The following is a 21,286-nucleotide window of genomic DNA, read 5'->3' on the forward strand; positions in this document are numbered from 1 at the left end:
GGCAGATGTGGAGTGTTACAAAAGTCATAAGGGCAGATTGTCTTTTCCACAAATGCTGTAAAGGCTCGTCTGCACACAAGTATTGATGCCAAACATGAACCAAAACTCTGCTTTGCGTTGACAGACTTCTCAAAGAATAGCAAGCAAAAGCAAGTGATCACATAGTAGATGGCACTGTGAAAACGTATGTAGTTCGCAACCACAACCTGAGGTGACTGAGAAGAGATATTACTGCAGAGTCACTTTACACAGGAAATTTGAACAAAAATTAATTAGTACACTGTTTAGACCTGCACTACAAACACTCAGTGAGGAGATGGTAAGGAAGAATATAAAGAGAAACAATGAAAGAGATGCAAATAACACTCACAAGAAATTCAGTGAAGTGATTTAAAATTGCCGCACCTTGATGGTTTCAAGCTTCGTTCTTCTATGTGCATGCACCTGTATCATATTCAGATGGAAACAAACACTAACTTTCACTATGTCTGTAATTATATTGTTACAAATAAAAAAATATACTAATAGTACAAAACATCAGTTACTTTCATAATCCAACTAAAATGTGTTTAATGTTGGCAAGGAAAGACAATAAACTTGGCAACTTATCAGAAGTCATATACTAGAGTGAGAAACAAAACAGGCGCCAGAAACCGCAGAGGTCAAAATTGGGTAGTCTCTTATTGTCATCTTAAGTATCATGAATGTCATTTTCAACTCTTAATAACAATGTAGATAGGCACCGGGTACAGGCAGAGGTGAAATATTTGAACTGATAAATCTGGGGAAGGCCCTCTTGAGAACCCCCCCAAGACGAAAAAAACATTTAAACGCTGGTTGACCACATGTGACAAAAGGATAACCACGATTACTGCATGAACATACAAGCGTGGCCCTGTTTCAACATAAGGTAATGTGTGATCACCTGTCCAATTAGGTTGCTTCTGTGTTGTTTGTAAACAGAAGACACAGAAACTATTCAAGGATACCTGCTCAGTACTCCAACACAGGTTTTTAACAAAGTTTTGTTGAGCTTGGGTGACAATCACTCACCAAATAGGAAACAAAGCAAAATGTTGGCCATGTTTGAACTGTAGGTATAAATAGTACATCAACGTTCTTAAAGTAAAAAATAAAAAGAGTTAATACTGTGTAGTAACAAAGAATAATAAGTGTTTATTTGTGAAAGGATGAATAAGTCCCAGCCAAAGGTACTTTTGTTTTAATAAATACATTTATTCCATAAGAATTATTAAGAAACAACCTGCAATAGTTTAAGAATACTGCAATATTGGATGCACATCCCATCCTCACTGCACTTACAGAATACAAAAATTATTTGCAAAATAAAGATCTTTGCAGATTTTCTCATGAAATACTTGCATCCTCATTTACTCTAATGCTTAAAGACCTTGTAAGAGAATGGGGTAAATGAAGTAGTACAGTTTTACTGTCCATGATTTTCAAGGGATTGATGCTTTTCAACTGGAGCTAAACCCTCTTTGCCAAGATACAACCGACTAACAGGAAGGGCTGGGCTGCTCTCAGTTTATTCTTATAAAACAGTGGTATCAGAGGGAGAAATAAAGCAAGGGTAGGGACAATAATAATGTGTTTCAAATGGCTACCCCATGTGTCCACATCTGGAAAACAAATTAACTAAAAAAATATTTAAAAAAATGGAATTGGTATCTCTTTATACATATATAATAAATGAACCTGGACACATGGCTGGTGTAATTTTGAAGTGCCAAGATCCCCATTACATCCAAGAACAGAAAGAAAAGTTGCCTTTCCTCGATCAACATATATACACCTGGCAAAAGTTATAATTTAAAAAGAAAAACAGCCTTGACAATGAAACATTCTATACAAGAATATATGTACAATTTGCTCTTTATCTCTGTGCATGTTATAAATAAAATATTGCAATGGAGCTCCATGATAAAAATCAGCACTCAGAGGGAATAACTGCTTTCATCAAGACAAAGAATTTCTGCTTGGCTGACATCTAACAAAGAGTCCCAGGTGAGTAGCAGATGGTGTGAAATCAAGAAGTGACAATCCCTAGATGGGTGCGTCAACATGTTCATCTTCCTTTGCCGCAATAATCAAAATAATCTCTATGTCTGTCGATGGGTAACATAGAAGATTAGGAAACTAGAGCAGGCCTGAACACAGCACATCTTGGAATCACAAGGTCATAATGACAAACAACCATAAAAGAAGACTTGTTTTTCAATTTTAAAATTGTGCTTCTGAATGCAATATTAGCTTATGTTTAGTTTTGACACTTTGAATTCAGATACACAGAGACGGCCTTTATTATCATGGAAATCAGTGGCCAACATCCATCTCCGATCTTTAATTGATAACACATTCAGGTATGTCTACTGTGCGGTACTGAACACTGCAGAAAATTGTTCCTACTGGGGCCAATTTTGATTTTAAGGCAATTTTAAAAAACGTTTTTACAATTATCGGCAGATAACTGAAGTAGGTCCAACTCCTCTAGTCCCACAGTTTAATAAGACCATCCCAGCCACATGTTATGACCTTGGACGTTTCATGAGGGTGCCACAAAGCGCCTATGCACACTTTATCATGGGCTTTTATTCTACTGTAGAGTTTTGTCGTTTTCCAGTCCCAGATATTAAGCTTCCCATCTGCATCTCCGGATACCACGTAGCTGTAGTAAAAAGAAGGAAAATTTAACATTTAAAATATTGTGTCTCAAGAACCAAGACTGTTTGAAGGTAATATGGAACATCAAATGAAAATAACAGATTACCATTATAGCGGATACCTTAATTTCTAGTCAAAAGTTGAAATTTGATTAAATACCCAATACTGGTGAAGGTGCATTTATAGAGCGACTAATTAAAAGGAAGGGCACAACAGATTGTGTGTAAGCAGTGGACGGATATTCTGCATCACAATAGTGGTTGCACCTACCAATTCTTAAATCTCTTTAAAAAACGTTCTCAACTTAAGCTGTAAACTTCTCAAGTCAGAGGTTCAAAGATTCGTGCATTCAAGGAACATTAATCAATCTTCACAACGGACTGCAGATAAAGTGCATAACAGAAACCTGGAGAATAAACACCCGACTCAAAATTTGTATTTGTATGTATTCATTTAATAGCGCACAAATGCTATAAAACCATGCAGCTTAGCAGAGGCGCACCTAGAGTCAAATTTCGGCGGGGGGAGGGGGCGCGGGGGGAGGGGGCGCGGGGGGGGGGCTGGGCTGATTCTTCAAGCAAAAGGCAGAGTGGAGCTGCAGGGGACCTGAGAAGGGGTGAAAACCATCAAAGCCTCATTAACCACTACCGCGCTAGCGGGTTTTCCCGCTGTGCGCTGAAATTTAAAAATCGTGCGGTTTGTGACAAAGCCAGCTCGTCATCCGCGTAGCGCAGGTAACGCCCATGACGAGCTGGCTTTGTCATCCGCATCGAAGGGGTTAAGAAGCGAATGTTCTTTAAAAGACCCGTGAAGTACTCGGGTGCGGCTGTGTGTGTGTGCCCGGGAAGCTGTCTCATCCCGGACTGACACACACGAGGGGGGGGGCAAAGCCCTGTGAATCCAAGGGGCGTTGCGCGCCTGCAGCTTAGTGACCCCAAAACCTTAACCTTCAATGCAAATTCCATACAATAAGACTACATAGTACATAACGATTTAACTATGATAAATAACAAGCATTTGCAATGCAATAGGTCTCGCATTATGAAAGTTTGAGCAATTGGTATTGTAAATGACATTTTTTATTTATGTGTTGGTTTTGAAAACAGCTAAATTAATAGCTTTGTCATTTACAATGCCAATAGTTTTAACTTTCGCAAATGTGACAACTATAGCATTTGTAATGCAATATGTGTTGTATTTATGTGACTTAGATGTATTGATATCACAAATAACTGGCTTTTATCTTTTTTTTAATAATTAATACTTAAATAAAAGCTATTGTAATTTATAATGGCAATAGCTTAAACTTCTGTAAATAACTTTTGTGAAGATTATGTTCAGTGTATTTTATTGTGACGAAAATCCAATAACAGAAGTGAAATATTAACATCTTTTTGTGACATTTGTAATAAAGCTTGAAACATTGAGACAACATATTTGAACCAGTTGTTGTTGAATGGTTGCACAGATTGATGCTGTGGTGGCGACGAGTGATGTTGTGGTGCCCCTGAGTGATGCGGTGGTGATGCAATAGATAGAGTGAGGGCGATAGATAGACAGACCGAGTGAGGGCGATAGATAGACAGACCGAGTGAGGGCGATAGATAGACAGACCGAGTGAGGGCGATAGATAGACAGACCGAGTGAGGGCGATAGATAGACAGACCGAGTGAGGGCGATAGATAGACAGACCGAGTGAGGGCGATAGATAGACAGACCGAGTGAGGGCGATAGATAGACAGACCGAGTGAGGGCGATAGATAGACAGACCGAGTGAGGGCGATAGATAGACAGACCGAGTGAGGGCGATAGATAGACAGACCGAGTGAGGGCGATAGATAGACAGACCGAGTGAGGGCGATAGATAGACAGACCGAGTGAGGGCGATAGATAGACAGACCGAGTGAGGGCGATAGATAGACAGACCGAGTGAGGGCGATAGATAGACAGACCGAGTGAGGGCGATAGATAGACAGACCGAGTGAGGGCGATAGATAGACAGACCGAGTGAGGGCGATAGATAGACAGACCGAGTGAGGGCGATAGATAGACAGACCGAGTGAGGGCGATAGATAGACAGACCGAGTGAGGGCGATAGATAGACAGACCGAGTGAGGGCGATAGATAGACAGACCGAGTGAGGGCGATAGATAGACAGACCGAGTGAGGGCGATAGATAGACAGACCGAGTGAGGGCGATAGATAGACAGACCGAGTGAGGGCGATAGATAGACAGACCGAGTGAGGGCGATAGATAGACAGACCGAGTGAGGGCGATAGATAGACAGACCGAGTGAGGGCGATAGATAGACAGACCGAGTGAGGGCGATAGATAGACAGACCGAGTGAGGGCGATAGATAGACAGACCGAGTGAGGGCGATAGATAGACAGACCGAGTGAGGGCGATAGATAGACAGACAGAGTGAGGGCGATAGATAGACAGACAGAGTGAGGGCGATAGATAGACAGACAGAGTGAGGGCGATCGAGTGAGGGCGATCGAGTGAGGGCGATCGAGTGAGGGCGATCGAGTGAGGGCGATCGAGTGAGGGCGATCGAGTGAGGGCGATCGAGTGAGGGCGATCGAGTGAGGGCGATCGAGTGAGGGCGATCGAGTGAGGGCGATAGAGTGAGGGCGATAGAGTGAGGGCGATAGAGTGAGGGCGATAGAGTGAGGGCGATAGAGTGAGGGCGATAGAGTGAGGGCGATAGAGTGAGGGCGATAGAGTGAGGGCGATAGAGTGAGGGCGATAGAGTGAGGGCGATAGAGTGAGGGCGATAGAGTGAGGGCGATAGAGTGAGGGCGATAGAGTGAGGGCGATAGAGTGAGGGCGATAGAGTGAGGGCGATAGAGTGAGGGCGATAGAGTGAGGGCGATAGAGTGAGGGCGATAGAGTGAGGGCGATAGAGTGAGGGCGATAGAGTGAGGGCGATAGAGTGAGGGCGATAGAGTGAGGGCGATAGAGTGAGGGCGATAGAGTGAGGGCGATAGAGTGAGGGCGATAGAGTGAGGGCGATAGAGTGAGGGCGATAGAGTGAGGGCGATAGAGTGAGGGCGATAGAGTGAGGGCGATAGAGTGAGGGCGATCGCGATAGAGTGAGGGCGATCGCGATAGAGTGAGGGCGATCGCGATAGAGTGAGGGCGATCGCGATAGAGTGAGGGAGATCGCGATAGAGTGAGGGCGATCGCGATAGAGTGAGGGCGATCGCGATAGAGTGAGGGCGATCGCGATAGAGTGAGGGCGATCGCGATAGAGTGAGGGCGATCGCGATAGAGTGAGGGCGATCGCGATAGAGTGAGGGCGATCGCGATAGAGTGAGGGCGATCGCGATAGAGTGAGGGCGATCGCGATAGAGTGAGGGCGATCGCGATAGAGTGAGGGCGATCGCGATAGAGTGAGGGCGATCGCGATAGAGTGAGGGCGATCGATAGAGTGAGGGCGATCGATAGAGTGAGGGCGATCGATAGAGTGAGGGCGATCGATAGAGTGAGGGCGATCGATAGAGTGAGGGCGATCGATAGAGTGAGGGCGATCGATAGAGTGAGGGCGATCGATGGAGTGAGGGCGATAGATAGATGGAGTGAGGGCGATAGATAGATGGAGTGAGGGCGATAGATAGATGGAGTGAGGGCGATAGATAGAGCGAGGGCGATAGAGTGAGGGCAATAGATAGATAGAGTGGTGGTGGACGTGGTGGAGGTGGGTGTGGTGGTGAACGTGGTGGAGGTGGGTGTGGTGGTGAACGTGGTGGTGGTGGGCATGGTGGTGGTGGACGTGGTGGTGGACGTGGCGGTGGTGGACGTGGCGGTGGTGGACGTGGCGGTGGTGGACGTGGCGGTGGTGGACGTGGCGGAGGTGGAGGTGGTGGTGGTGGTGGTGGTGGAGGTATATCTCAGAAATCACTAATAAGTACTATGTATCATCATTTCGGTCAGCTTTGAATGGATGGCAGAGCAAAACTGGTGGTAAAATGTAGCAGTGTTTTGGGGCTAGACATCACCCCTACAGCAGTCAATATTGTGTTAGAAACATTGGATAGATCAGTACATTCTATCAATCTAAAGCTGCAACAATTTCGGATGATTTGCATGCTATATTACACTCTGGAGAGGATAGCTAGCTGGGCTCAGAAAGAGGGAAGGTATGGTGGCAATAGGAGCAAATGCCCAAAATGTGGTCTGACAGCTGCGAATATAGTGCATATGTTCGCCCCCTGTCCGGAGCTGGAGACATTTTGGAATGAAACTAGGCGCCTGCTGAAGTTTCGCCTGGGTTTAGATAATTCTCTGACAGTTAAATAGATTACATTGGGCTATAAGGCAGAAGCTGACTCTGGCCTAAGGTCTCTCTTTTCTATTATTCTCGCTGCTGCTTGACTTTCCATATAAAGGGTATGGCTTTCCCCAAAGCCCCCTGTGCAGCGGGATGTTGGGCAATCATGATGTAAACTTATGAAAGGGAGATGGCTTTGGCCAGAGTTAAAGTAATGAGCTCTATGTAAAAATTTGATTCTATATGAGGCAGACTTGCACAAGATTATTAAGATAGGACGGAAAATTGATTACTTATTTCTTGTTTCTTTTTTTGCACATTGTAGCAATATACATTACCCTTTGTTATGTGGCATTATTATTAATTATTTGATCTCTATGTAATCTCAATGTACTGCCGAAATGCTATACTATAAATGACAAATGTTTAACCCCTTCCATGCTGATGACGGCCGGGAGCCGTCATGGCACACAGTGCTCGTGTGCTGATGGCGGCTCCCGGCTGTCATGACCGCACCAGCGATCGGAATGTGCCGCACAGGCGCAGAATCACAGCCATGCCCAAGGGCTTAAGGACTGTCCCTTTTGGCAACAATAAAAAAAAAGAGAATAGCCCACCTGTTGCTGATGGTGGCTTTAAAGAGTTGGTCACATGAATATACTTGGCAAAAAAAAGCAATTTGACCTTAAATCAGATACGGGGCTATTTTTCAATGGCAACGAGGATGGGATGTGCCACTACCGGACCAACCCGAATCTGAATTTGAGGTGGTGAGAAATTTTGGTCGACAGTTAACCCATGAAAAAGTTTCCTGGGCATGTGAGGATCGGACAAAGAAAAGTGTAGCAGCGTGCTGTTAGGTGTCTCATGAGGACTGTGCCTGTATTTTAAAGAGAAGATTTTGGGAAGTACTGCCCTGAATTTTAGACAGTGAGAGTGTGAGTGGTGTGGGGCAAGAGCGAGGGATGCACATGTTCTAGCGTGCCTCTGCTCCAATCGTCCCATGACTAATTTCACGTGTGTGAGTGATGTCCTAATACGTTGAAGGAAGGAGCATGTGTCATCGCGAGTGTCCATCAGTGTGTTCATCGATAATATGAAAGTAGGTACTATACCTCATTGAGACAAACTGGATATAGAGCGGTCAAAACATACTAAACGCAAGTACTAGCGACAGGCTTTAATACATCTGTAAGAGATAATTAGCATGCGTAATGATGGAAACCGCAGAAATTGTTAATATTTGACACAATGTGCATTTGTCTTTCTTGTAAATATGTATAAAGTTTTGGATATTATGTTGAATGTAACTATACACTATAACTCCCATAATGGCACTTTAAGGCAGAGATGGGCAGTATAAAAGTGCAAGTGAAGAAAGACTCACTGCACGTGAAAAAAGCAGTCAGGCTGAAACGCATTGTTTGAGTGAACATCTGCTAATAAATTAAGTAAAATCCTGCTAAAGAGTGCCGCATCCTTGTTTGAATAATTAATTAGGGCCAGGATCAGGCCCCTAAGCAGAGCACCCGCTAGCGAGCGCTTTCGTAACTCAAGGATCACATTGGGGACATTTGATTGTGATTGAGTGCGCCTGAATCTCTGCGCTAGGAATTCACCAGGAAACACAAGGAATCGCCCTCCTATGAAAGGCCGAACGACGTTGTCGGAGGCCGCCATCCAAAACGGGAGCCTTTTATGACCAGGTAGTGATATCGTGTTCCATCACAGTTTAGCAGGGATTCGAAGCAACTGACTGGGTTGGTGAAGTGAAACCGGAGACGTATACGATAAGGACGGTGACAAAAAAACAGCTGGCTCAAGCAGAAAGGCTTAATGCAAAGGAATATTGCAACAAAGTATCGAGTACACTTCAAAAAGTGAAGCGCTGTCAGAATAACAACAGATTTCACATAATTGTTAACAAGCTCTCGGCATTGCTGTGGCGGGGCTGGGGGAGCGGATTCCTTTGAAGTCTGATGCCGAGGCTGGCTGACGATGTGCACGTGCCCAGCTCACATGAACTATACCTAATCCGCAGTTTGGGTAGACTTTTCGAAAGCCTTACTATAATCTCGCCAACCATCTCTACGGGATGGCTTAGGCTCGACCTAAAAACAGCCGCAGTAAGGTATTTTACATCATGTGGTACAACAGTCAGCTCAACAGATCCATTTAATTACATTTTACTTGCAAGATTTAAATAAATTAGACAGATGGTGCAAAGAAAGCGATTCCATAACTTGGTAACCTGCCCCTCGTTAGTTTCCGCCAGCACTCGACAACATCATTTTGAAGTCATCAATCTGGCAGAAGCAGTAGAGAGTAAGGCTATAGTGTGATGTAGGAAACGAAATAGGCTTTGTAAGCATGGAGGCGAAATCCCATGAATCCCTATCCAAACTAAGTGTAGCACTCCAATCTGTATGAATTCTTGGAAGCGATCCTCGCTGTCCACAATAACCAGAAAAATAGTCAACTTGATGAATCCAAAAACAATTCTAATGGCTCGGTTTTGCATCCTCTCCAAGTATCTCTATAGTATGTTCAAGTAAGTTGTGAAACAGAAAAGCCGTGCAAAAACAACCGACCTCGGAAAAGGACTCCTTCTTAAAGGACAGAATTAAATGTGACTCCTAAATTTCTTATCAATTGAACAACTGGTAAGGGGACATCCTTATTGAAGGCCAATCAATCTCCAATAAAGAAGGATGATGTATATGCCTAACAGGAGAATCTCCGTTTTTCCTGCATTTAAGGAATAATAGTTGAAAGATTTTCACTTCCTTTTTGAAGGATGTAGTAGAACAGCAGTTGGACAGAAACTCAGACAGATCCACCACATAATTCTATTTATAAAGCCTGATATGTCTTGAAATAGTAGAACTACATTTTCTCAACTACAGAAGCTAGCAGGACATTGGTCTCATTATCTGTAGGAAAGTAGAATCTACTTCTATGGTTCCCCCCACTTTTTGCCTGGTGCTAAGCTGTATTTTGACTAGTCGGACTAAGATCCTGCTGATCAGGACCCCAGTCTATCTGCTTTTTCTCTAAATTGTTTTGATGAGTGTGATAAGTTGGCCTGGTATATGATGTCCACTATTCTTGTGGGCACCCTGTATCAGTCCAAACAACCCTTATGGTGATGGTTGTAAAGTCAACCTTATAGACCAGCTATCCTAGTGGTAGCATGGACAAAGCAGTCTTAGGCTAAAACTTCAGAGAGCATGTGAAGCCAGCTGTTTTACCAATTATAATCCCTTGAATATCAAATGAAAGGACACCACACAAGGTATATATCAAATATATATGTATTTATTACTAACACAACCCCTCTGCACTCTTTATGATGTGAGACTTCGAGATATGTTACAAGTTACTCATTAAGCATACTATAAGTTGCACAATTACAATTCTGCCCTAGGGGCTTTAAGAACCATATATAGGTATAAGAACCACTTCAGGAAAGGTGTGTAGGCCTAGGGAATCGCTGGGGCTACACTGGACAACCAAAGGTTAGGAAGTAGGAGTCCCACAGGATGGGTGTGCAGTGTCTAAACACACACGCGAGTTACCATAGAGTTAGAATGGGAAAGTAAAAGTTACAAAGTAGTAGATTTCGGACACTCCCGGGTGGACTACGGGAAAACCCTGTTAAACTAGGAAACTTGGATAGTTAATACCCCCGGGAGCACCGGAGTATTCGAGTTACCTCACCCAGGGAAGCCGGGTGCATAGGTGTTCTTTCGTGCCAGGTTACGTCGCTGAATCCTATGGAGAGCTGCAAGAAAGTGCTGCAGGCGACCAGGAAGAAAGTGTCCGGCTGGATCGGAGCCGAGAAGAACATGAAAGCAGAGGGGACAGAGTCTGGGTCACTAGCCAGTGACCAGGAAGGAACCAGGCGATGTCGAGATGCAATCAGGTGAAGAGGTGAAGCTTGTCTCTGCAGCCACGTGGACCAGGAGGCGCAAACAACGACCAGGCGCTGGATACGAGCTGTCCCACGAAGGATCTAGGTGACTGCGGTGTCGGTATCCGCATTGGACCAAACAAGCCTTGGTAACCGCAACCCACGCAGAAGTGAAGATGGGCTTCTGTTCAGACCAGCAAGGTCTGGGGCCCTTCTCCTTCCCAGGGAAGCTGGACCAAGACTGGAGCAACCAGGCAAGCATTGTTGATTCAAAGGTTTGTCTTCGTAGGGCTCACTAGCCAACGGGCTTAGCAACTGGGAAGACGTGTCGAGCTGAAATGCAGGAGCGGGCCCCACGCGGCACTCATGGAGTGTGGAGGGCTGAGCTTTGGTGCAAATGCTGCTCGGGTCTGGCTTCTCAAACCCCAATACAAAACTTCGAGGATACCTCAGAAGCTGCACAGGTAGCAAAAAGCAAGTAGTCCAGGATGTCCGGTCCCACGTCTCTCGTGTCCGCCACTGGTCTCAGCTTTACTGTGGATGTGGATCGGAGTCGGAGAAGTCTGGAAGTCCAGTTCCTGAGTCGCTGAGTCTTCGGGTTCCGGCAGAAGCGTAGACAAAGCAAACCGGCAAGTTACTGGTGCCTGTTTGCACAGGGTGGTCACTCCTTGACCACAAGGGAGATGTCTTCAGTCTTCCAGTCGATATGGAACGTCGAAGGTTCAAGAGTTTAGTTTCAGAGTTTCTTTCCAGGATAATCTAATGTCTCTAGACACAGCTCCTATCTTTATACTAAACTAAGGAGCTGGATTACCTGCTAGGTCCCTCCTATGGGTGGAACCTGAGAAGGGGGTGATTACACCACTTTCTCTTTGTCCAGTTTCGCGCCAGAGCTGGGGCTGCAGTACCCCCAGCAACTGGTTTGAACTGGGCTATGCATGGAGCACCTTGTGTGCCCCAGGCAGTGTCTGGAAAAGCATCTTTCCATTGAACCCAACCTGCCCCAATCCACTACAGGCTGTCTGGGGAGGTGCTAGCACCTCCCTGGACAGGAAACCTATTGTCCAGGCCTCCCCTGCCGGAGTTTCGTCCAGCAGCAGGAGGTCAGACTCGTGTATGTGGCAGCAGCATCCATTTTGTGATGCTGAGGCTCTGTTTAACTTTAACCAGGTAAAGCAGTAACTACATGTCTTCTCCCTCTAGAAGGGTGGAATGCTACCGCCGCCGCCAGGACTGGCGGGGGTAGTATTCCAAAGTGTTTGACACCTTACACTACATGTTTTGATAAAGCCAAACCAAAGTTAGCATTAACCGCGAGGATTATAATGCACTTAAGAGTATATGGTATGGCTATATCATAGAACAGCTATAAGGACATGGTTCCGAAAGCTGCAGACAGGCTCAGCTCATGCTAGAGCACCATCTCACATAAAACCAAGCACTCTGCCTTCAGGATTGTCAAGGCCTGCCATAGGAATGACTTATAGGTATATATGTGTCTATATATAAGGGTAGATATAGGAATATTATATCTAAGCAAGGGGTGATTACACCACCTTTCCCAAGCTGAGTGTTCAGCTTGTGGTGTCAGTTTGGATGGCCAGCCAGGGGTGGCAAAATTCATGCTGCAGCCCCTGGTAGGCCTTGGATGCACCTATGCCCTGGGTACCTATGGTACACTATAGAGGGGCTCATAAAGTGACCCAATATCCAATTAGATATGTACCTAAAGTACATGTAGTCCATTTTACAGAGAGAGCAGATAGCCTGGGGCCCTGAATAGCAGGATCCCAGGCCAACTAAGTCAAAAACCAGCTAAACACTAGGCAAAAAGTTGGGGTAACCATATAGTCAGATATCCACCTTCCTACAATGAGTACTTGGGTAAACTCCAGATTGGATACTGGGGTACCCTTATCAGTCCCTAGTATATAGTACTAAGCTACCCAGGGCATAGGTACACCAGAGGTCTCCCATGGGCTGAAGCATGCATTAGGCCACCCATGGGAGACCATGCAAAAGGGAACTACAGGGTTGCCATTGCAGCCTGTGTAAGTTGGTGCATGCACTACTTACTGAAGATATAGGTTTACTATATCTAAGGGTCACTACACTAAAAACCTATAAGTCACCCCTATTGCAGGCTTGTGCAATCCTGAAGGCAGGGTGCTTGGTTCTTTATGAGACAGTGCCCCTGCATGAGCAGGACACCCCTGCAGCCTACTGAGTCCATTCTCCCGGGTTGTCAGTGAAGCAGCCATATACTATATAGAGGGGCAATGAGTAATTATGCGAAGACCATCTCGAAAACGGCTGCAACAATCCTATCTTGTTTGGTATCAAACATGTTGGAATTACACCACCACACCGTAAACGGTGTGGGAGGTATGATTCCAAGCAATGGGAGAGCCCTCCGTTAGGTTCTCAGTGTTCTCGGTACCAGTCTTCTAAACCTGGACATCACAAAAGGGTTGCTAACAACCAGAGACACATAATGCCGCCTGCTGCTGAGCCAAGCTTAAGCAGAGGAAGGTGGATCATTAGGCATCCTGTCACAGGGAAGTGTGACCACCTCCCAGATAGGATTTAGTGTATTTGGACCTGGTGTGTGCGCTTGCCAGCGCCAGAAAGTCTGTATGAGGGGCACACTTTGTGTCCCTGTGCATAGTCCAGGTCAACCAGTTCTTGGAGCCGCCGGCTCCCGCTCTGGCACGAAACTGGGCAAAGGACATGGGCGTAACCTTCCCCCTGTCCAGACCCTCCCCTTGGAGGGTTCCCTGAATCTTCCCAACCCTTTCCATAGAGTACTTAAGGGCTTATCTGCGTGTAAGTCCCTAGATTTGTTGTGGGAGAAGATTCAGATCAGACACCACTGCACTTCTACTGTCTGGGCACTCTGGTCTTCGTTTGGGCCTGACTGGCTCTCTTCCAGTCTGCTGCATCGTCTGTGCCTGTGCATCATACAGGAACCTTCCAAGGTCTTTGAAGCATCAAAGACACCTGAAGAAATCTCCCTTGAAGTGAAGGAGTCACTCCCCTGCATTTGCAGGCACCGCAACTAAGTTGGCCAGTCTGCAGATCCTGAGCTGCTCCAGACTCTGTGGGCTCGGCAACACAGGTGGTGGTTTTCCACTGCTCCCAAGGTCTGCCCTGCCCTCTCATCAAGTTTGAGGCCAGTATCCCTTGTGGGGGTTGCAATACCCGAACCCCTGTGCACCGAGTCCAACTTGCAGTTGCTTGTTGGCTTCTTTGCAAGAAGATCTTCGCGCTCCAAGTAGCCCCAACTTCTAGCACCTCCAGTGATCAGAATCTTCAGCCACACCACATCGTGTACATCGTGGCCTACATCTTTTGGTGACCTGCTTGAGGTCCTCTCGCGACTCCAGTACCTCCGGCCTGTGGGTCCACACGAGGTTCACACTTGTTTCTTTTGGGCTCCCGATTGCTCGGGGCCTGCCCTGACTCCCCTGCCTTTGGTGAGTCCCCTGGACGTTGCTGGTCCCAACATTGCTCCTTCTTTGATTCCTGCGTGGCTTGCCTTTGCCATGGCTTGTTGGAGCTCCCGCCGGACACCAACCCCTTAGCACTCAACATCCTTCGTGGGACAGCTCGGGCACAGCTCCTGGTCGTCACAGCTGCAGAGTCAAGGTCATCGTCATCCATCCTGCAACACCCTACATCAGAGGGTATTCGTTTTCCAAGTCTCCTGATCACCCCTGAGTGACACAGACTGTCCCCTCTGCTTGCAGGTACCGCTCATCAAGAATCCATCCTTGGATTCCACCTGACACTTTCTCCTTCTTTTTCCTGAAGTCCTCCATTGGGTTCGACGGCGATTTACGACCACTTCACACTGCACCCAGCTTCCCTGGTGTAGGTAACTTGGGTACTAGGATATCCACGGTTGGGGTGACTATTCAACCTTCTGTCTTCCATGGGGTTTCTTCAGGATCCACTGGGAAGGGTCCTTAATATTTAAAAATCCAACCCCGACTTGCACATAGAGTTGTACGGAGCACGTAGTTGTGTTTCCACACTGCACACGCTCTCCGTGGGGTCCCTATCTACTCACCTTGGGAGGTTCCTAGGGGGGTCCCAGCACTTATACGTCCTCTCAACACTGTCTTGACTTGAGTCGTGGTTCTTATAACACTTTCTTAGTAAGGCCCTTACTTAGCTTCTGTTCTTAAAATATCACTAGGGGGCACAGGTGCAACACATTTGAATAATGTACATGATTTTAGATTCCTTCTTAAATGGTGCAGCAAGTAAAGTATCACACTCAAGTTCATCTCTCATGGCGAGGATCTTTGGTTGAAAAATACTCCAATTTTTGATGGAAAAAGAATCCAAAGGCATCATAAAATTCCTGTAACTGAGTGTGTACTCCAATAACTTTAGGATAATGTATACAAACAGAGAAAGGGGTCAGAGCTTAAGAGTCCAGCATCGGAGGGAGGAGCCTAGCTCGAGGACGGAATGGCCGCCTTTTAGCTCGGCTCCGTCGGCCCTCCGGCTGACTCCGACTATCCTGCCATATATCCTGCACTGCGACGCTACTTCCATACAGAATTTGAACTTTAAAGACCCACTCTTACTCACCGTCTGGACCGGAGGTTCCTGTGTGCTGTGGATCCGCAGCTGTGCCCTCGGTGAGATTGGGGCCTCCGGACACTCAAGACCGGGACCTCGCCTGCGGGACCCGACCGGCAGAGAGGAGATTCCTGCGGGACCCGACCGGCGGAGAAGAGATTGCCGGCCCCGGCCGCAAAAGTGAGCCACTGGTGGGAACCATTGTGCGTGCGCCCCGGAGATCCTGAACCGGCCCCGATGACTGGGCCGTGCGGCTGGAGGGGGACGAGCTGTGTTGGGGGCTGACCGTGTGAAGGGGTCCCTTCGCTTTTGTCCTGTCTGGCGGTCCTGAACCCCGCACCTGGCTCTCGCCTGTGGGGCCTGCCACTGTTCGGAGGGGACCCCCCCCATCGGGCGCTCGCCCATCCTGTGCCGGTGAGGCCGTTGTTGGGGGCCTCCGGTGGTCTGTAAAGTCCTACATCTGGGAACTGTTTGGGGGCCCACGGTGGAGTGTGGGGCGGCGAAACTCACAAGATGGCTACCGACGAGGTGGGGGGTGCTCTGCTCTGCACCGACGCTCCTTACCGGCCGGATTGTGCGGAGGCCTGGGTGTGTACTCGAGCGCCCACGCCCGGAGATGTCCTGGACGCCTTGATGTCATTGTACGCTGTCTTGGCCCCCGGTGCCTCTACCGACCCCATGCGGCTCGCCGCCATTTTGGGCCGCCGCTCTTCTATGCACCCCTGTCGTCCTGCTGCCGCCATTGCTTCGCCCCCTTCGGCTGCGCCAGGAGTTGCTGCTGTTGTTCTTCGGCCGCTTGATGGGCCGGTCACTTTTGACCCTCTGCTTCCTCGCTGCCTGGATTTCGAGGACTTCCACACGACGTGGAGATCTGCTCCTTCCCGGGTACCTGGGACTCATGGTGGGCCGCTGCTTGCTCCCGCTTCGTTGGATTCGAACTTTTGTTCTGGAGGGGTACCTTTGTGTTGTCGAATTGCGCACCTGGACTCCGGCTTGCCTTTGCTTGCCCTGTCATTACTGCTACAATTGACTTGCTTAATTGACTTTTTGTATTCCCTCCGTACGAAGGCTCTACCTGATTTATATCACTGCCGTGATTCTGGACTACGTTACGATTATTTTGTGCTGGGTGGTCCGCTCCACATTATCCTTTATTGGGTTGGTTTCGTGGTCAGGAAGGGTTGGGAGTGAGGTGCACGACATGATAGTTTGCTGATCTACCTGCCCGTTGCATTGATGTTTGTGCTCCCGACACGGTGAAATGTTACAATTTGTCCCTCCTCCCCCTCCCTGTGGTTCTTGTTGTATGTGAAGGTGTAGTACTGATTTGATCTTTATTCAGTAGTTGGTCGGGGGAGGGTCGTGGCCGAATGTGTTTGCCCATATCCTCTGGCTCCTCCCTCACATTTTCTTTTTGTTTTGTATTTCCTCTCCTCCTCTATTTGTCTTCTTCCTCTACTTTTCCTCTTTTCACTATATTTCGGGTTTCGGATTAGGGCGACAGGCACGCTGTTTGGAGGGTAGGCCGTAGCCTTCTGCAGGGGTGCGGGGTGGGACGGGTCTTTCAGATGTTTTCTTTTGGTTCTATGGCCCTTTTCTATCCCTTTATAGCGGTGCCGCTTCTGTCCTCGCTTCTCAGGCATGGGTGGGTTGGGGTCTGTTGCTATGCCACTTTTCTCGGTTTCGATGCTTTGTCGCGACTGCCATGCCCCTCTTTTTGCCAGCTCCACTTTCTTCTGTACTATCAGCCGCGGGTTGCCTGGCCCGGGGCGGCGCCCATCTTGCACGATTGTGTTTCTCCTTTTATTTTTCTTTATTTTGTTCTTCTCCCTTCCTTTCCCCCCCATTCTGTTCCTTTTTGGTTTCCTCCCTCCTGTTTCCTCCCAATTTTTCCCCCCTTCCCTTCTCCCCCCCCCCAACCTCCCCCTTTTTCCAAGGCTCGTATTGAGAGAAGTGGGCTCCATTCATACAGTTCTCTGCTCCCATTGCCTCCGTTAGCGTGTTATTGGGTGGGGGTCATGAGATCTTGGTAGCACTTGTATGCTTCTCCACTATATTTTGCGTTTGTTTTGTGCTACGGTCGTATCGTGCCTTTACATCCTCCTCCCCCCCACCCCCCCTCCTTTCGTTTTGGCATGGGTGTAATCCTGTTTTTGGGGGTTTTTCTGTATTTGTGAGTCAGCCATGAGCCTTGTCCCCTTATTATAAAATAGACCTCATTGATCCTGATATTGGGCCGTTATTGCCGCTTATCCCATCTTTGGCATTGATCATTTGTGTATGCTTGCCTGCCAACTGGCCTTGTGTCGCTTATTTTGATTCTTGATTGTCTGACTTGTGGCCGGCCGGATTGGTTGTAGGCCCACACATGTTTATCCTAATGATGCAAATAAAGGTCTTCTCAAAAAAAAAAAACCAAAAAAAAAAACAAACAAAAAAAAAAAAAGAGTCCAGCATCAAACTACGCTCCTTGTGAAAGCCTATTGAGTATTCGCTATACCTCGGTGCATCGAGTCTAGGATGTGACCCACATACATTCCAAAAGGTGGTTAAGAACCACCACTATAGACAACATAAGAATGACCCTGCACCCAAGAAAAACAGGTACTATCATGTATAAACATCCTAGTACATCATATCTGAACAACTGAACAACATAGTGATGAATAGCATCTCAGATAAAAATAACAGATGAAAGAAAACACTTTATTCTTTAAAAAAGCACCAGACAATTGCTTGCCAACGCGTTTCATCCCTCATGGAACTTCTTCAGGGCTTGGCGAAAGTCTGGATCAGCCGGTGATAGCAATGAAGATTCAAATCAAATCAAATTTAGAAGCAGCATTGAGGGCTCAGTGTATTGATGATTGGTTTCACATTGTAAGTGTAATGTCTTTATATGCCAATGACCCGACACACATAAGTCAGTATATATTAGCGATTTAGTTTGGACCAATAGTTCCTAATGGTTATTGTGTTGATAAAATTTGCGTTGTTTATATATTGTCTCATTGTGCTAGAATCGTCCCCAAGGATTCGTATAACCTGGCGATTCAGTGTGTATTCATATTTTTGAGAAAAAGCGTAAATCCCTCTGTGCAAACGTGGTGGTCTGGCTCCCTCAGAGTTGTAACTTTAGGGTAATGGACAGGTCAACATTTTATACATTTTAAAAACATCTTGGGTGGACCTGTGAACTTCAAACACAAGGGAGCTTAGAGGGTAAAGCTAGTCATAGGTTGCCCTCCACTCAAAATACAACATATAAACACAAGACCTAGACTTGTTAGGCACTTATGGACTTTATCCTTCTATTACGGGAATACCAATTTTCGCAATATTATTGCAAGAAGCCACTCCCCTATCATTAGTTTGTTGGGGTAGTCGGTATAGCCCTGGATAGTGCCTTATTTAACAATCGCCCGTTCCAAGAATAAATCAATTCAGTTGTGAGACAACACACACATACACATTTTAGTGTCAACCCGTGATACATAAACAACAAAAAAATGTGAGTGAGAGCGAGAAAACACCTCACGGGCGCACCACCAACGGGAACCTGGCAGGTACTCACCAGGATTGCCCTGTTGTCATCATTGGTGCCTTCAAGCTCAGAAAAGAATGGAATAAAGTGTCCAGAGCACACAAAGAAATTGTGTAAAGATATATGCAGTGACAAAAGGGAGATCAAACAGTGATCTACAAAGAATCCAACAACATGTAAAAACACATCACACAGCAACAGAGATATATAACTTTATTCTCTCTCTTGTGTTGGGTGTGGAAATATAAAAATAGTAAGTGAGGTCACTAACTATCCAACCACCACTACTATACTTGCCGACATGTTTCATTGCCATAAAAAGATTTGGGCAATTTCTTCAGGGCGTCATATACATTAAAGCCACTGCTTATGGACAGATTGGTCTGCACAACTGAAAAGAGATAAAAAACACACCTTCGTAAACAACCTGTGTGTGGGGCTCACACCACTTACACCCAATAACATACACCTTGGCAATAGTTACCCTCTCTCGGCCATTTCTACTCGTACCGGCCGGGGGGTATATTTCTCATGAAGCTGCAACTGCAACACTCAATAAAGAACCTTCCCCATCAGTTTACTGCGAGAAAACAAACAAAGGTTCAGTTTATAAACAGAAGTACTGTGGGGAGTGAAAGGAACATGCGTTATGTTACTCAATCAACATACGAATATTCCCTTTTTAAAAAAAGACAAACTGTCATTTTCACTATCATATCGCGTCTTTTTCATGGTTTTTAACTAGTCAGTTGAAATCAGCGTGCCCAAGGCATATCCGGCACATAATTTCAGATTTCAAAACACGTTTATGCCTGTACCCCTATTCCCTTTTTAATCGGTAGAAAACATCCTGCATGAACTCAGGGTCCGTTAGTCTAGGGACACCCGGCGTTTAATTGCCGGCGTTACAAACACTTTTACACCTATGCTCCCATTCCCTTTTTGAATCGGTCCTGCGCATCCCACTCTTCATCTCTTAGTCTGGGGATACCTGGCGCGTACTACCCGGTCTCAAAACCCAAACCGGAGCCCCTATTCCTTACCGAATTGGTGGAAGACCTCTGGCGTGAAATCAACCCGTGTAGTGTTTCCGGAGACAGTTCCGAAATATATGTTACTCTCCTGGCGTGGTCTCGCGATAGCACCGCCGCCATTTTGAATCGGGCTGTTACCCATTAAAGACACTGAAAAGCATCGCAACGAGACACACTCTCGCGGGATTTCGGCCCTACACATTGACATTCAAAGGTAACTTTATTAGGCACCAACTGGGCTGATTATTTACATCTCCCTCTTCGTGTCAAATTCGGGCACGAGTTCGACTTCACTATTCAATAGTACAATCTAACACATATCGCAGGGGCTTCTTTTTAGAATGTTTTATTCCAAAAGCCCACTGTGTATTCTCTCTTAGTCCTCGGCAGCACTGTACTAATAGCACACAGATGATGTTGTGAGTACTAATGGCAAGGAGAACCATGGACTGGTGACAGATTCATACATATACCAAAAGAACATCTATTGTAAGGTTATCAAATGGTAAGTGATAAAATTGTACATATGCCAACAACTCCCCAGTGCATAAACCAGCCTCAAAAAAACGCTGTGTAGGGACTGTAAGGAAGTGGATGGCAAACTCATGAGATTGTAGTAAAGTGTCCACACCCTGACCCAAACTCAACAGGAGCTCAGAAAAGGCAAAAACTGTATGGAGGAAGGAAACAACCTCTATCCTAGTGTAAGGAAAGTCCAATGCATAGATCAGTGCAATTTGTTCCATTCAAGAAGATCGTTCAGGCCAAGCGTCTCACTTTTCTCCTGAAAAATCCATTTAGCCTCCTTCAAGGTGAGCAATTGTTCCACTGTGCTTGTATCTCCTGTAACCTTTTCCAAGACAAGCCACTTAAAAGCATGTTTGTTACTGTAGCAATGTTGTACCAGTTTGGTGGTTAATTTCCCTAATTTTGTGGTGCTGATATGTTCCTGGATACGAGTTTTGACTTTGCGTGTGGTAAGTCCTATGTACTGTAATCCACACTCGCAGTCCAGCCTGTATACCACATTAGTGGTGTTACAGTTACTGAACTGTCTCAACTCCCATTCTTTGCCTGACCTCAAAGTGACACTGTTGGCTTTCGATGTGAGTGGGAGACCGAGCAAGTGCCACACGGATGGTGACCCATAATTGGTGTTCTACTGGCGTCTCTGGGGTTCTGCATGCGTGTATGTACCAATTTGTCTTTCAAGTTACTTGAACGCTTGAAATCAAATCTAGG

The 21,286-nt window shown here is 46.3% G+C and overlaps 1 protein-coding gene across 1 annotated transcript in view; it reads right to left on the bottom strand.

Moving 5' to 3' along the window:
• Positions 1–1,153: 1,153 nt before the first annotated feature.
• The window catches only part of CDC40 (cell division cycle 40), a 405,957-nt gene continuing 385,824 nt past the window's right edge, over positions 1,154–21,286 (bottom strand). The window contains exon 15 of the mRNA XM_078649170.1: positions 1,154–2,689. Within this exon, the coding sequence (XP_078505296.1) occupies positions 2,512–2,689 (178 nt within the window). The 3' untranslated portion in view covers positions 1,154–2,511. The remainder of the gene's footprint in view (positions 2,690–21,286) is intronic.

This window comes from Lissotriton helveticus, chromosome 6 (assembly GCF_964261635.1).
Source record: "Lissotriton helveticus chromosome 6, aLisHel1.1, whole genome shotgun sequence".
NCBI lineage: Eukaryota > Metazoa > Chordata > Amphibia > Caudata > Salamandridae > Lissotriton > Lissotriton helveticus.